This window comes from Phalaenopsis equestris, unplaced genomic scaffold (assembly GCF_001263595.1).
Source record: "Phalaenopsis equestris unplaced genomic scaffold, ASM126359v1 Scaffold234563, whole genome shotgun sequence".
Classification (NCBI taxonomy): domain Eukaryota; kingdom Viridiplantae; phylum Streptophyta; class Magnoliopsida; order Asparagales; family Orchidaceae; genus Phalaenopsis; species Phalaenopsis equestris.
The window spans coordinates 89,190-107,527 of record NW_018252472.1 but is presented as its reverse complement, the minus strand read 5'-3'; the positions used below and the strand labels follow the sequence as shown (position 1 = coordinate 107,527).

Genomic DNA, 18,338 nt, shown 5'->3' with positions numbered 1-18,338 from the left:
CAAAATCAGTCCTTAACTTCTGATTCCCTCCTTTAGAGGTTGGTACCTACATTCTGACTCACTTTTTGAAATTTGATCCTTAAATTTCAATTCTCATTTTGGAATCAGTCCTTAACTTCTGACTCCCTCTTTCTGAGGTCGGTACCTAAGTTCCGACTCCCTTTTTAGAATTGATACCGATATTTCAATTCCTACCACGGGGTCAGCAGTTACATATTGGTTCCCATCCTCTATAAATACCTGAAACTTAATAACTCAAACGTACTCTCCAGTCCTTCCAGTCCCCAGAGAGAGTTCCTACTTCTTGATTTTGATCAAATATTCACTTGCTTATTCCCCAGCGGGAACAACTAACACTTGATCCTACACCTACTTTTATGTCTGTTGACTTAGGAGTTTGTATTAGTTTTTTTTTATCTCGTCGGTCAATGCCAATATGTGTGGTGTTCTTGTCCAGCACACCACACCTATTGGGGGTCCATTTGTTGACCTCACTTTTGGTTGAGGTTTAGTTTTTCCTCTTTATTAGCATAGGGTCTAACCATAGGACTTTCTTGTTGACTATTCCTAGAAAACTAGAAAAGAGTTCACCATTAGAAATTCTACACTCCTCTTTACTCAACTTGAAGCTCAACATATTGGTCCTAACCTCTATTACTTAATAGGTGGGGTCATTATGAGGAAGCTCAAGATGAGTCCCCATAAGATTAATTGCCCTTAGGGTTGACTCTGGGTGTTGGTCTAGAGCTAGTTCATTCACTTGCACTCACTTTTACTCAGTATCACCTATACCCACTCACAGCCCTAAATCCAAAAATTTTTTGACTTTGGTCCCTTGATCTTTGGGAGACTCATGTAGATGGTCCCCTAAGCCCACTAGTCCCAAGCTAGGGTTTAGCTAAGACCAGTACATAAAGGACCCAAATGGGGTTTCCATTGGTCCATAGCTCATCTGTGGTGTTTAGCTTCCCAATTCTACCAAAAATATCCAACTTGGCATTTTGCCCCTAAAATCCTCCAAATTACGTAAATACCCTTGGAACCCCAAATTTGGCCAAAATTCCCAAATTCACCCAAAATATCTTTAATGTTAATGAATTAGCTTGGGGGCACGAATCATTAGAAACCTTTTGAAAATACCCAAAACTATCCAAAAATTTCAAATGTACCAAAATACCCCCAAAAAAATGCCAAATTTACTAAAATAAAAATGCCAAATTTACTAAAATACCACCAAAATTGCCAAAACTACAAAAATACCCTTGGCACCCCAAATTTTCCCAAAACCTCCAAAATCACTTGAAATGTCCCCAAAAACCATTTGAACCCTCCAATTAAACACAATTTGGACAATTTGACCATTTTGACTAAAACCCCCAAATTGCCTTTAAAGGCCCAATTTCCCCCAAATTCACCTTAAATGTCCATCAATTTGGTCCCAATTTCCCCCAAACTCACCTCAAATACCCATCAATTTGGTCCCAATTTCACCCAATTTCAATCCTAAACTCAATTTCACCTTCCATGTGACCAATTTAAACCAAATACAATTCTAATTGGCCCATGTTTTGAGCCCAATTTTGATCTAAGTTAAACCCCAATTTTAGCTACATGACTTAATCTCATCAATTTGAACCCCATAGCTTGCTCAATTTGTCACAATTTATTTTGAAAGCTCTTCATAACATTCTTACACATCAATCTTGACCTTCAATTGGCCTTGGTGAGACCTCATGTTCATTTAATTTTTGGCCTAAGTCCAAAAGCCCCAATTTTCATTTAATTTTGACCCACCTGAACCCAAGCACCAAAATTGGCTTATCCACCTTAAAGCCACCAAATTTATGACTCCACAGCCAATAAGCTCCTCCTAAGGACCAAGCTAAACGACCTTAAATCCACCAAATCATGTTAAGGACCAATGGATCCCCAAATTAAGGGATTCATTTCTTTTTTAGGCCTTAACCACAAAATCTCCTCCATCATTGATTACCATAAGGAGTTAACCATCATTAGCCACCCCTGACCTTCCTAAGCCAGGAGGTGACCACTCCCTGGCTGTTCGACCACCTTGGTGACTGGAAAATGGCCAAACCTTGAGCCACCACCCACAAATTCAACCCAATTCAAACCTAGAGGCTAAATCAGCCCAATTGCTCTTTTGGGCTTCTGTGCCCTCCACATAAGCAATATTTTCCACCCCTGAATTGACCCTAGCAGCCAGCATAAGCCATTTTATTTAAATCTCACCTCCATGGCCATGTGAGGGGAGCTAAAAATTTTTCTACGAAAACTCTTTCAAATTGTTTCCAGAGACTCACTAGGACCTCCTCAGTTCAAGCCCACCATTTTCCCCCTCTTGTTCCCTCTGTGAGAGTTCAATTTTGAGCTCAAAGTTTCAGTCGAAACTAGGACATATTTCCCCCACAACTCTACACTGAACCAAACCTCAATTAATTGTGCACACAATATCTCTACAGTGAGAGGAGTTGATCCCCCACAAAAGCCCCCTCTCAAATAGCCTCTAACCTAGCTCTAAACCAACACCTGAAATTGAGCTTGATCAAATTCATACCTAGACCATTCACAAAGGCTTGGGACTTCATCTGGAGGTTCGTTGGGACCAATCAAAGTTACCACAACCATCTGATTGAGGCCTCCCATCTCAGACAAAGGTATTGAACTCCAACATTAAACTGAGCTTATGTTGATCCTCCATACGATCCTACATACGTATTTACTGTATTTCATAATGTATAATCCATATAGATTGGTTTGTTTTGAGAAGACGTATTTACTGTATTTCATACTGTATAATCCATATAGATTGGTTTGTTTTGAGAAACCCTCCACATAAGCAATATTTTCCACCCCTCAATTGACCCTGGCAGCCAGCATAAGCCATTTTATTTAAATCTCACCTCCATGGCCATGTGAGGGGAGCTAAAAATTTTTCTACGAAAACTCTTTCAAATTGTTTCCAGAGACTCACTAGGACCTCCTCAGTTCAAGCCCACCATTTTCCCCCTCTTGTTCCCTCTGTGAGAGTTCAATTTTGAGCTCAAAGTTTCAGTCGAAACTAGGACATATTTCCCCCACAACTCTACACTGAACCAAACCTCAATTAATTATGCACACACTATCTCTACAGTGAGAGGAGTTGATCCCCCACAAAAGCCCCCTCTCAAATAGCCTCTAACCTAGCTCTAAACCAACACCTGAAATTGAGCTTGATCAAATTCATACCTAGACCATTCACAAAGGCTTGGGACTTCATCTGGAGGTTCGTTGGGACCAATCGAAGTTACCACAACCATCTGATTGAGGCCTCCCATCTCAGACAAAGGTATTGAACTCCAACATTAAACTGAGCTTATGTTGATCCTCCATACGTATTTACTGTATTTCATAATGTATAATCCATATAGATTGGTTTGTTTTGAGAAGATGAAGCTCTAGGAAAAAACCTCATGAGATTTGGTTGAGTCTAGAGGGAGACCTTGAGGTTTTAGTGTGGACGGGTCTCGGGTTAGCCAACTTGGGGACGATGATGGGGAGTCGTCCGATCACGCATTTATCTCGTCAATGGGTGAGATCTAGCTGGATGAACTCTTGATGTGTGAACCGCGAGCCGCGTGGCATGCTAGGGTGGTAAGCGTGGCGAATGAGAGCACGTTGCATCGCCATTCGGAGCTTCCTAGGATCCAGTCAACTCCACGTGTTAAAGTAGAAAAATAAGGTATTTTTTTATTTATTTAAATCCCTGAACTTCAAAAAATCATATCTTGGTGTAGAAAATCACAAATAAAAAGAAAAATACCCTAGTGTTCAGTGAATAGAGGAAAACAATGTGGAAATGATTTGAAGTTTATTTGATGCATATTTTATTTTTAATATTTTTAATTAATTAAATATGGTTTTTAGTATTTTAACTCTCCATGCATGTAGACATTCCACCATGGCTTGATACTTTGGCATGTTGTTGCCTCTGTCATGGGGTATATTCTCTGATTTTTCCAAAATCAAAGAAGACCTCCACATTTTTCAAGTTTATGTCTATTATTGGCATAAATTAATAATAATAACTAGCATATTGCTTAGAAAAATCCAAATAAATTTTGGAAGGTTTAAAGGTTTATTATGACTGTTTATTATGACTAGAGAACCCTTTGGAAAATTTTTCATGAGCCAAGTCATTAAGAACACACTTAACTCTCACAAAACCCTAAAACTCAAGGAAAATTAATTTGAGAAAAATAAACATTTAAATAAATTGGTTTTTAATCTCCATTTTAATTTGAAGTTCATAGAACTCCCGATAAAAATTTCAAAATATTTGGAGTTCATTTGTTAACCTAACTTGATTTTTAAGTAAAATGTCATTTTTTCCACTAAAATGATTTTTTATAATTAAAATACAACTCAAAAAATCATAAAAAATAGCTTTGAGAGTTCTCTGTGATTAAAAAAAAATTTTAAAAATAAAATTGTAAATAAAATAAAAACTTCTTTTTTAAGCCTACTTGAATATTTAAATAATTAAAATTAATAAAAATCACAAAATTACTAAAATTCATGAAAATATTCTAAATTGTTTCCTAAGCACTTATGAGTAATTGGAATATTTTTCCTAATTTTTTAAGAGAGGATACCGAATTTTAAAGCTAAAAATAATTCTTAAAGGCTAAAAATAAATTTTTCTTAATCTTTCACTTAAATAATTCTAATAATTTGATGAATAATTAGAAAAATGTAAAATATATTTCTCTTGGTTACTTGACATCAAACAAATTTAATAAAAATACGAAACTTAATTTTCCACATTTAAAATATTTTGTAATTAATTAACACTCCAAAACTTAAAATAATTCTTATAATTCAAATAAAACTTAAAAAATAATGAAATTTTTTCCAAGTCGTTCTCTTATCAAGGTCTACCTCCAGTAAAAATTTCAATGTATTAGGCTTTGTCTTGGTTAAGTTATGGAATTTTCCTTGAAAATCTTATTTTTGCATGTAAATAATTCTATAAATTAAATTAAATTTTGAAAAAAATCACACTTTCTCCTTTAATGTCTTAAATGACCCATGAGTGAGGTGCTTAAACTTAAATGACCCATGAGTGAGGTGGGATAAAAATTTCAAAGTCATTTAAATTAAATTTGATAAATTATGAAGTGATAAAGCCGTAGCGGTAAAAGTGTAATTTTGGAAATTTTGCCTTAATTAACATTTAGGCTTAATTCAAGAAATGGAAATGGGTGATCTTTGATATTAATTAACATAATTGGATAATTGAAACACAAAAGAGTTAATTGGTAGAAACTAATTTTCATTTTTCTTAATTGAAAGATAAATTTGTAATTTCCTAAGTTATCCAAATTTGGAAGTCTACCAAATTGAAGGATCCTAGACTTAGGGGTATGGTTTTGGGAGTTAATAACTCATTTATTTAATACCCCCATTTTGATGTTCAAATAACATTCAAATGTTTTGATAATGAATTATTACCATTTAAAGTTCAAAGTTCTTTTAAAAAAATTATTATTAAGACAATCACCAAGGTCATAAGGGTTTGGTAGTGACATAAGTTAAATCAAATTTGATTAAATGAGAATTAGAAAAGTGAATGCAACTAGAAATTGAACACTACAAGCCCAAGTTAAAACCAAAGTTAGCGAAGTGTCTTAATAACACTAACTTGCTCCTTTAAGGATCTCCACCTACATAATTCTCAAATTGAATGATAAATGATAATCACCCTACTCTTAGGGATAATTGAAACATCGATGTTCACTGAACATTTGGGTTATTTACAGGATGGATTATTAAGCAACATAATAAGTTTAAATGAGCTCAAGACTTTTCATGAGACGGTGAGAGGGAAGCATGGACCTTCTTCTTTCTCCTGACCTTTTGGATACCTCAGAGACCTACTAAACTTGATATGATTTACTTAGTAAGATCATCCTTAATCAAACCAATAAGGACTCATCAAGATATAATCTAGGAACCTTATTTCCTGCTTTACATAAAATGCTCTTACATGCATTTTGTGTTTCTGTTGGAGATGACTCGAAGACTATCAAGGTACGCTTTTACAGTTTACAGTACCGTCTTTTCTATACTTTCCACACTGTGATTTTATGCTTATAAACTTGCATGTTAAATAATGATGATACCCTGCATGAAAACCAAAACTGCTAAGACAGCTACAAAACCAACACTAAAATCAACCAAGATAAAATTCACCGCCCACAATATTTAAAATATAAGATAACTCAAAATTTAATCACAAACATCACACAAAACCATAATTGCAACTAAATTAAGACGTCTCTATCAGATGATCGAGAACCCCTCTGAGGAGGTAACCTACGGTTGCTAACGAGGCTTCCCACAGTATGAATGAAAGTATGGAACTCATTAAGTGAGTTTAGTAAATTCATTTGGACTAGGTAAATTCAATAGAAAATATATAGAAAATAGTGGTACCAGAATGAGGGAACTGTAGGATCCTAACTGGTGTCGCTCTAATCAACTTTAACATGCCCGCATAACATTTAAAGGACTTTAACCATAGGGCCATCTAATTTGACATTATAATCTAACACCCTAGAAAACTTAAACTTATCATGGCGAGGAGCTTGGAGCTAGCACGACGGGCTGCACGGCCATCTTCCACAACAAAACCTGTCTACATCAGCTAAACAAACTTCCTTCCTTAGAATTAAACAACCAAGCCATAGGATTTCGAGGTTGTTTGCTTATGCAACATAAATCCTCACCTTATCTTTAGGCCTTTGTATAGCTTTGTTGTACAATATAAGTTCTAACTCGTCTTAGGATTCTGATGTTGTTGTTTGTCGCGACCTAAATCCCATATCTTTCAGGCTATTTATGTGATCATTTCACACAAATGTAATCCCTAACAAATAAAATTTGTAGGATGAAACACTTAAATAATTTCTCCTATAAACTTAAGCCAAACAATAGGATAGACTGGGAAGTCACTGATGTTCTCCTCTAGATCTATGGCATTCTCATGTTCTCCCTCCTTTGGATTCTAAAACAAATGCTCTAAATTTGAGTCATTCCCATTTCACACCTCTTTGTCCGATTTTGTTGAAAAGTCATATCCTCTTGAACTCCTTGAAGATAATATTTCCTAATTTTTATCGAGAGTTTTCTTAAGTGACTTTAGTCATTTAAGATGTAATTAACTATAGAAGCTTGCCCTTATAAGAAGTTTGTCCAAACTCAGCTTAATATAAACCCTATTTAATATTTCATCATAAATAGGGGAAATTGTTGGCAAATAAAATAGTTTTACGGACCAAATGGATGTCATATATTTCTTAGTTTATTTGATCGAGCCTCATCCTCAAGTCTTGTGTTTATCATTCGGGATAGATATAGGGTTTGAGTTATAGTGCACTTTCATTTAAATTGTGAAAAGTATGGGGTCAGTTTGGTTTCATATTTTTCTAAACTTAAATCTATATGTAAATTAAAAGGTCTTTTCGAAGCGGGCGACGGGATTTTGGTTTCAGCGGCTGATAGCTTCCAATGGGCAACTCGTTAACCCAAAATTGTGTCGACAATCTAATAAAACACAAATTGATTATTTTCTTATGAGAAGAAGAGATTGTCAAGAATGTAAAGATTGTAAGGTCATTCCAATTGAGAATTTAAGTACCAAACATCATTTATTTGTTCTAGATTTTAAGATGAAGAGTTGTAAAACAAAGAATACTAGGACTCATCATTGTAGAATTAGATGGGGGAACCTAAAAGACACAAATAAAATTATTTTTATGAGTAAAATTCAAGATTTCAAAATTTGGGATGTTCAAGAAGAAGCAAATGTTATGTGGGATAAAGTAACAAACAATATTAAACAAGTAGCAAAAGATGTGCTTGAAGAATCAAAAGAAAAAGTTTTTATAAGTAAAAATAGTTGGTAGTGGAATAATAATGTGTAAGAAAAGATTAAATATAAGAAGTTATGTTATAAAAGTTAGTTTAGGTGTAAAAGCTTAGAGAACTGGGAAAAATATCAAATGGCCCGCAGGGAGTCTAAGAGAACAATCTGTGACGCTAAAAATTTTGCTCTTAATGATCTTTATAATAGATTAGATGCTAAGGAGGGTGAAAATTTTATGTATAAACTAGCCAGACAAAGAGAGAAGAAAAGTAAGGATTTAAATCAAGTAAAGTGTATTAAAGATGAAAATTAAAAAGTACTTTTCTTAGAAAAAAGATATTCAACATAGGTGGGTGAGTTATTTTGATAAATTTTTAATGATGTTTTTGAAAATATGATCAACCTTGGTGATCTTAATATCCCGAATAATAAGAAAACGGCTCATTTTTACCATCGCATTAATAAAAAAGAAGTCGAGGAAGCTTTAAAGAACACCAAGGGTGGAAAGTCTATAGGACCTGATGATATCCCAATTGAAGTGCTGAAATATTTAAAAAATTTTGGAGTTCCTTGGCTTACTGAACTCTTTAATATTATTTTAATAACTAAAAAGATGCCTGAGGAGTGGAGGAAGAGTATTTTGGTCCCCATTTTTAAGAATAAAGGGGATGCACAAGAGTGTGCAAATTATAGAGGAATTAAGTTGATGTGTCATACTTTAAAATTATGGGAGAGGGTAATTGAACATAGGTTAAGACACATCACAAAAATTTCTCATAATCAATTTGGATTTATGTCGGGCAGGTCTACTATGGGAGCTAAACGTTTATTAAGATGTTTGATGGAGAAGTTCAGAGATAATAAGGAGTATCTACATTTGATTTTTATTGATTTAGAAAAAGCTTACGATAAGGTTCCAAGAGATATCCTTTGGAGAGTTCTTGAGAAGAAAGGTGTTGATATGAATTATATTGAAGTCATTAAAGATATGTATACTAGAGTTGTTACTTGTGTTCAAACTGAAGGAGAATTGACTAAATATTTTCCTATTTCTATTGGATTACATCAGGGATCGGCTTTAAGCCCATATCTTTTTGCTTTAGTTATAAATGGTCTTACTGGACATCTGCAGGAAGATGTACCTTGGTGTATGCTTTTTGCTAATGATATCCTTTTCGTGGATAAAACGAGAAAAAAAGCCAAGGAAAAACTAGAATTATGGAGATCTACATTAGAGTCTAACTACATTAGATCTACATTAGAGTCTAAAGACCTTCATTTAAGTAGAACTAAAACTGAATACATGGAATGTAATTTTAGTAGCAGTAACTCTAGTGACGGAAGTGTGAATTTAGGTGATCAAATTATTAAAAGGTGTGAATGATTTAGATATCTTGGGTCCGTTGTTCAAAGCGATGGTGATATAGATGGGGATGTTAATAGTAGAATTCAAGTTGGTTGGTTGAAGTGGAGGAATGCTCAGGCCTTTTGTGTGATAGAAAAGTACCGCTTAGACTAAAAGGAAAAAATTATTAGATGGTGATGAAACTTGCAATGCTTTATGGTGTTGAATGTTGACCGTTAAAAGAGAAGCATAATAATAAGTTAAGTGTTGCCGAGATGAGAATGATTAGGTGGATGAGTGGCTTTACACTTTACACTTGCTTTACACTTAGAGAAAAAATGTGAAATGAATATATTCGTGATAGGGTTGGTGTAGCTCCTGTGATGAATGAAATTAGAGAAAGTCATCTTAGATGGTTTGGTCACATTAAGCATGGATCGTTTGATGATCCAATTAAGAGAGTAGATGTTTTAGATTTAACTTGCGTTAAGAAAGGCAAAGGTAGAGCTAGGAGGACTTGGGCTTATTGTATAAAAAATGTTCTTAATTTACTAAAACTAAATGAAAATATGACACTAAATAGGACGCAATGGAGAAAAAGGGTTCATGTAGCCAACCCTACGTAGTGGGACTAAGACTTTGTTGTTATTGTTATTATTGTTATAGGGGTATTTTGGTAATTATGGGAAAGCTTGAGGCTAAAAGGCCAAAATTGGGAATTTAGATAAAATTAGAGTTCAATGAGGAATTCAATCACATAACTATCCTTATGGTCCTATGAGACCGAGAGAACCATATTTTGGATCCTCCATTTGTTGGTTTAACCATCCTAGTAAAGGCTAAAGATTTGGGGGACCACCCATATGAGTTTCCAAAAGAGTAGGGGATCAGGCTAAGCATGCTTGGATGGTTTAGGATGTAAGTTGTGAGTGAAGGTGAGGGGTTCAAGTGTGTGTGTGCAAGACTGACCAAGACCACATCACCTAGGGCTAACCCTAAGGCCAGATAGTTCTATGGGGACTCCTCTTGAGCTCCCCCATTTTAGCTTCATCCTACTAAATGCTAGAGGTTAGAACCAAGCATGTGGAACTCCAAAAAGAGTAAAGTAGTGTTTAGAATTTTTAGGGGGAAGGTTCCATTACTAGTCCTATAGGATAGGCAACAGGAAAGTCCTGTGGCTAGATCTTAGGCTTCTAAGGAAGAAAGACTAGACCTCAACAAAAGTGAGGTCAACACATACTGGCCATATGTTATATTAAAATATATTCTAAGTTGAGACCAAGTCTCAGATGAGCGGCGACTTCACAACTTGAGTGCACTCACATTTTTCGAATGCTATGATGAAGTAGTTAGGAGGCGATGCAACTTTTAAAGGAAATATACTTAATGATTTGTTTCTCTTATGTCTTTTTAAGTGACATTTGATGTAAGTGAATGGTTTCCTTACCATAAGTTGTGAGGCTTTTTAATTTACTTCGCATCTCTGGTAGTTGTGTAAACTTAATGAATCTTAAGCTTATCAATACACTCAGAAGAGAGTAGGTGGGCATATTTTTCTTGTTGGCACAAATATTATTACATAATTCTATAAATTATTCTACTGCTTATGTCATTATCTTCATTGCAAGATGGAAAGAATTTTGATTATATAAGAACTTTCCAAAATGTAACCAACCCCCGTAGCTTAGGTTTTTATTTAATTTAGTTAAATTTAATTTTAGAGTAAAGTAGTCAATTTAGGAAAATCAAACTTCTCAAAAATTTTAGGCTAAGACAAGTTATTGTAGACTATAACTTTTACTGAAGTTGTTACGAATTAACAAATTTTCTCGTGGGATCGTCACTCAGTGTTTTTGAAAAAAATCTCTATGTTACTTGAACAATATGTGTGCTTGTGTAGTATCCCTAGTGTGTAAAATTGAATTGTGGAGAAAAGCAAGAATTTGTTAAATAGCACTCAGTCGGGAATTAAGGGTGCAAGGACACACAAGCAGTGGGATTCAAGTTTTTGGCGTCGTTGCTTGGAATTGAATGTGAAGTAATTACACACGAAGCACACACATATTGTCGAGATCATTGTACCTGCAAGAATATCATAAAACGTCTTTCTTTAAAGTGCAATTTTATCCATAAAAATGTGAAAAATGTAAAGGAATCCAAGCATTCTTTTCTACACATCAGCATACCATCCATTAAGTAGATGTTTTTTCTTAAAAATGAATAAATTATGTTAATTTGCATGATATTTTTCAAATTACTTGAAAGTATTTTATTAGGAACCTTAATTTGATTCATTGGGAGAAGTAAAAATTGTTAATCAAATAATGAAAAAAAGTAATATATTAAATTCTATTTATATTGCCAATTTTAAAATAACATTACAAAAGGGAAAGAATATGTGCCTTAATAGTTTGTGAGTAATCCCTTAAATTTTGGCATTCATTTTAATACTAAAACCATTGAATATAAACTTACTAAACCCTCTTTTAAATACAATAATTGATTCACTTAAGGATCCCAAGCTAATAACTTCTTAGCGGTGGAGAAAAGCATCTTTATTACAAAATTAGAAATAAATGAAATACAAAAGTATTAAAGAGAACCACACATGCAATAGAATCATCAACTTAATTCATGTCATTCATATTGAAAATGCTAATGACTCACTTTCAAAACAACTTGAGATTGTTGATTTTGTTATGGTCCCTGTGCCTTCTTGGTTACATTATTTTCTATGACAATTAATAGAAACTTATTCATCAATTCATTAGCCAGTAAATTTAGGAAATCAAAATAAGAAATGACTCTCCTTAGGTTGCATGATTTAGTGATTTTACTCAGAAGACCTTAAAATGCTTTCAAAAATAATTATTAGTCAATATCTTAGAAGATTATAGTTTATATTAAAATTATTAAAGTTTAGTAATACGAATAGTCATACTTTTATGCCTTTAATTGATGAAATCATGATTTACATATTTACATACCACTCAATTCATATGTTCGAACATATCTAACAGCTAAATTTTAATTTTTATATACATACTTCTTTCGTATGCATGAAAAGATGTATTGCACTTTTTAAAAGTTAAAATGATGGTATTTTTTAGCAAAATTGTGGGTGTTATAAATATAAAAGTAAAGTTCATATGCTAGATACGATAATACATAAAAATTCGGTGGTATGTTCATAAATCCCTCATTTGTCAAGGTATATATATAATTGATTTAAATTTTGTTGCAATTTAGAACAATACGATTAAGTTGTAATTAAAAAACTAAAAATATGAGTTGCTTACCGAGAGGATTGCCACATAATAATATAGCAAATGTTTGACAATAAATAAGAACTAATCCCTTCCAACATCAAGGGCTCCAAGTAGAGCAAAAGCATCCAAAGAGGATAAAAAATGGAATATTATAGGCTTAACATTATTTTATTTTATTTTATTTTAGTTTATTTCCATTTCAATCCAAAACAATGAACAAGTGAGCAACCAAAACCTATTAAAAAAAATTACTATTTATTTTACTATTTAAAAAAAAAGAAATGTCTGAAGATAGATATCCAGACAAATAACACAGAAGAAGTGCCAACAGACGAGTTTCAAGTAGAAAACCCTGCCAAAATTATTTTATTCGAGGAAATAAAAAAAATAAAAGGCAAGAGAAAAGATAGGGGTGAAAAAGGATTGGTAGGTTATAACTCCTCAGACCAATCAAAGTCGCTGTCATTCCGACGAAGCGATGTAGGCTTCTTGGTCTCGAAGTCAACTTCGTAGGTGGGCCAACACTCATCCCCGTGGCTATCAACCCATGGAACTGCTTTCAACTCATACGATGCATGTTCATAACTCCGTAATCCTCTAGTAGATGTGTAAAAGCAGCCTGATAGAAGCAGTGATTTAAAATATAAAACCTTATATCACATTTTAAATAATGAAATTTACCATTTTATGCATGGGCAAGATGACATATATATATATATATATATTGAAATGTATTGTTAACTCTAACTCCTTGGGGATTACCTTTAGGGAAAATTGCAAATGATTTCCCACAAGCTTTCTTCAAAAATTCAGCATCGTCAGATAAAATAAGACGTTCTTCAGAATCAGCGCCCCAATAAAATGGAACAGTACAATCATAATCCTGTGGTAGCAAGAGATGAACAAGGCATTATTAAGCAAGAGTAATCCTCCAACGAATACAAATTTGTTGGATGGGATTAATTAGGAGATTGTTGGATTCAAATTTAGTTGTAACACCATCTAGAATTAAAGACTGAGATTTCATTCGATAGCAAATATTTTATCAGGCTTACAAATGATACTTATTATACAAAAAAAACAAATCTTCCAAAAAATTAATGATCAACAATTTGGAACATTTGCAGCACTTTCATTGAGAGGATTTCAAAAACTAGATCGTTGTTACCATGCACTATTTTGAAAAATCATGGAAATTAGCAAGAAAGAGATGCTTACAACAGCAATAAAAGTGGACTTTGCAGTCATGTCCAGTATAACAAAGGCAAACCTCCCTTCGATATCCCTTATAACCTTCTCAGCTGGATAAGGCCCTCTGTCTCTTAATGTTCGGTATATTTCAATTACAAGGGTAGGCTCATTTATCCTCTTGTGCAAACCATAATATTTGTTCAAATTAGATAAATTATCAATGCGCCCTTCAAAAAGGCAAAACATATTATCCACGACAGCATAAAACCTGTAAATGTAGTTACCTTATCATTATAGAGCAAAATTAGACCTCTAAGTAGTGAGCAAAGTGGAAGGAAAGAAGTACTATTGCACATAAATTAAAATAAGGAAAAGTGGAAGAAAATATTTTGCAAAATAATGGATGATTACTGAGGGAAATATAATTCATACTAAAAGTTAAAACAATAAGTAAAGGCACCTAAATCTCAAAAAATAAATAAAAAAGAGAGATCCCAGAGATGGACACTAGAAAAAAAGTGCAGAAGCAATACATAAGAGATGTTTAAGATACAAAGAGTATATCACAACAAATAAATAAGGATATAAATAGCTTCAAGAGTAACTATCATCTCAGTAAATCATAAAAGAAATATATGAACAACATTGAAGCTATAAACATGATTCTGTTTGCATCTTCAAAACCCAAAAGGTCTTATGGTAAATATAATGTGCAAGTTGAGCTTCAAATTATCTTTGGGGCCTTTCTGGTATCCCAATTTTTGGCAAGATTTAACTTAAATCCTTACAATTTGAATTCCAAAAACTATGAATCTTACTGTTTTAATAAATCCAATTTTAGTCGCATTATTGATTATATTCATGATTTAATGAATTACATCATTCATAGGACTTAGGGGATTAAAGAAATTCTCCTTTCACAAACTTTAAATCCTAGGAAAAAAAGATTGATCATAATTTAGCAATATTTAATAGTATTCCGCTCTAATCATCTTGAGATCTACCAAAAATGTTTTTAGGATATACTACTATATTCTAATTGTACCCAAAAAGCCCCCAAAACAATGATTTAATCCTTGTAGTTTGCAAAAAAACATATTCCTACAGCTAGAAAAGTTAAACACAATGACAAGAACATAGCAGGAGAAGAGGGAAGAGAAACAAAGAAAAGAAATATGAAATTCAAATGCTGATTTATGCAGTAAAATGCAGATTTATGAAATCCAAATGCTGTAAATTCAAAAATGTTTGGTTATATTTAATATTAAATCTATTACAATTATTTATTATGTTTGGCTTAAATTTAGAGATTTATTTTCTTCCTAGACTAAGGCGGTGCTTGATAGCATCCTATTAATTTAGTCATGGAATTAACTTAAATTCAGCCAAACAAGTTGGATGAAATTTTATGGCATTCCGCCTCTAAATCTTGCGCTCCGTCTCTATATCTCACATTGTGTCTCTTTTGCAACATAAAACCAGATTTAATAAATTAGATTGCGAGGAAGATTACAAATTTAATTTTATCGCCGCTCACGAGGTTCTTCTTCGTCGACACAGCAATCGGATTTATTCTATTTGATAAATCCTATTTAACGTAAATTCCTATTGCTATTAAACACCACATTATCAGTTAAATTCATATAATAATCGGATTTAATAAATCCAGTTATATGTTAAAAAAGTAATGCAAAAAAGAAAATTTTGATTTAGCAAGGTGGAGATTTAACTTCTCCCATTATTTATTTAAATGAATTTATGTTAAAAGTTGTGTAAATACTTCTTGAATCCCAATGCCAAACGGGCAATTATCCCGTCCGAACACCAGATTTGAATTGCGTCCGCTGTCTCATCAGAATTTTTGAAAAAAAAAAAATTAATTGAAGCCCACTGAAATACACTTCTTTTGTAGGAGAATGTTTCTATTGGACCGCACATGTGGTGAACTAACCCCTAATGTTTTATGCATATAAAATGATGGAAAAATTATTCCATACGGTAATCTCCACTATTGATCAGAATAAAAATGTATTTCGGTGAGCTCTTAATAAATAAATAAAAAATTTAGGGCGCACCAAAATACATTTTTGCTGTGATCAATGATGACACATTTTATGCAAGCTAAACATCAAACAATGAAAAAAAAACCATCGATCGCATTCCCATTCCCAGCGGATCACTCACTGGCGAAGCAAAAGGTTGCCGTTCTTGGCAAACCATGCCAATCCAGCGCCTGACCCGAGGCTTATCGTGAGCTGCCTTTCCTTGTCCTCGGTGAAGTCATGCAGAAGCGCCGCAACATCGCGTGCGTCGTTCTCCTCGCCGCTTGGCGCAGGGCCTCTCAGCCCTTCTGCCGCCTTCGACAATGATTTATCCAACACCGCCAGCATTTCTCTAAAATCTCACTTTCTCCTCTTTCGATCTTTCTCCCTCTCATTTTTTTGAGTCCACATATATAATACGCGAAAGGCTTAAAAGACGGGAACAATTGATGCGCTGTTCGATAGCCTATTTTAAGATGGCTTTACGTGTAAATTTAAGAAAATTTATCGAATGTATTTTTAGCTCAGCTGAATCCTTCATTCCACCTTAACGAAAATTCTGGATTTAGTAGGTGTTCGGTTGCAACTGAACTTTAGGAAAAATTTATGTTGATTGAGAACAAAGGAAAACATATGAAGTAGTTTTAGACAACTTAGACTTAATAGTAAGATTAATGTATCCTGTTGTGACTTCCATTTTGAATAAAAATCATCGCTTTAAGCCACTAACCACCTCAAGATTTGATGGAGTGACTTCATGACAATGCCAAGGGCAAGGGAAGCTATTTTAATGAACAATCGTGCGTCAATGGCTATGTAATAAAAATCTGAATTTGCTAACATTCAAGCATCTAAAACTACCATTAATAACAATTTGTTCACCAAAACATATGGATCCTTCCTTCTCTGGTTATGAACCAAAATGGAAATCAAATTTGTTCATGAAAATTATATGCCACATCCGCAACTCTTAGCTAAGCAGGGCACGGCAGGAATAATCTTTCTGCTTACGAGAGCGAAGCGTGGCCCGCAAGGATCATCTCGCGGGTATCGTGTTTAACAATTATAAAACAGGGTTTTTAGATAAGCATATGAATCTTGCGAACCAAATGGTAGGGAGGACACGCCGTCCGCACTTATAAACTGCCCCAAACAGTCCCTTAAACTGTCATCGGCCAGCAAAAAGCACTAACAAAATAATAATCATAGTAAGAATTTATAAATAAACTAAGGTCAAAAACACTGAAATTGGAATTACCAATGCAGAAAAGAACAAGTGAAAAAAATCAAAGGATCAAGGAAAAGTTATGACCTCATATTTACAACACATGTAACATCACTATTTTTTCTTAGACCTCTAACCTGTCAAGTATGATTTATTAAATCTAATAAAATTGGATTTATCATTGGCGACAAAAAATCATCTATGTACTCAGATTTAATAAATCGGATTTTAAGTTGAAAGAATGGAGAACGTAAAGACAAAATAGAAAAAAATGTGAGAAAATCCTATATAATGAGAGAGAAAATTTAGTCGGGATACAGTACGGCTAACTGGCAACCACATCGTCATATACGTCAGCAGCTGTGACATGACCACCGGTGATTGATGGTGCGAACGTCCGGATAGGATATTTTTATAGAAATATTTAGCAGAAAGTATTTGAGTACATTGCTTCGAATTAATTTCTTCGAAATAATTTCCTGCCGAGGAAGAGCTAAAACAATATCAATTATTATGTATTCGCTACCTTCCTCGGCATCAAGCGCCTTCATTTTTAGTTTAAATCCTGAATGAAAGATACCAAACACTTCTTATGGAATTTTGAATTTAATATCACTGGATTTTAAAATGATGTAGCTTCGCAGGGATAACATCTTCTTCCAATTTTTATTCCACCACAACACCTTTTCTGATCAAATTTTAAACACGGGAATTCAATGGCTTTAGGCCTATGTTCCTGGTTTGGTAAATTGAAACATCAAAATTATAGTTTGATTCGCTCATCATTTTTGTTGCTGTGATTTCCCCGCTTTGTCCTTACATCATTTTTAGCTTCAACTAATCTCAATTGTCCCCCGCCATCCAACCACTTGTGGCAAGTTGGAATCATCTCCTCTCAAAAGTTCCATTGTTTTGAAATAAGAGATTCAAAATTGTTCTGTTGATTGCATGCTTTCCTTGCTTCACTTCTTGTCTTATGTAGTTCTTGGTTTCTCTCTGATTCGTCATCCCCAAGAGGAATAATATTTCTGTTGACATGTAAATGAGCCATTCCATATCTCCTCTACATTTTCCTCATCTTCATGTTGCATTTTTCTTTTCTTCTTCATTTTTCTTACTCAGTTAATTCATGTTAGTTAACAAAGGTATTATGATCATTACTTTTATTGATTGGACAGTTTGATTAGCTTTCTCATGCTAGTTTTGGAGGACCTACAGAAAATTTTCTTATATTTCAGCATTTCATTAATATGTTTGAACTCTCGATGAGGATTTCTCATTCAATCACTTATTTTGTATCTTTATATAATCACACTCATAATTCACATCAATGAAGAAT

At 33.7% G+C, this 18,338-nt stretch overlaps 1 protein-coding gene across 1 annotated transcript; it reads right to left on the bottom strand.

Moving 5' to 3' along the window:
* Positions 1-12,836: 12,836 nt before the first annotated feature.
* LOC110038961 (stem-specific protein TSJT1-like) lies at positions 12,837-16,153 on the bottom strand. Its single transcript, XM_020743895.1, has 4 exons — positions 15,917-16,153; positions 13,760-14,000; positions 13,304-13,424; positions 12,837-13,160 (listed from the first exon to the last, which is right to left on the bottom strand). Exons 1-4 carry the CDS (start codon positions 16,120-16,122, stop codon positions 12,973-12,975), a joined length of 756 nt encoding a protein of 251 aa, XP_020599554.1. The 5' UTR covers positions 16,123-16,153; the 3' UTR covers positions 12,837-12,972.
* Between the last annotated feature and the right edge of the window lie 2,185 nt (positions 16,154-18,338).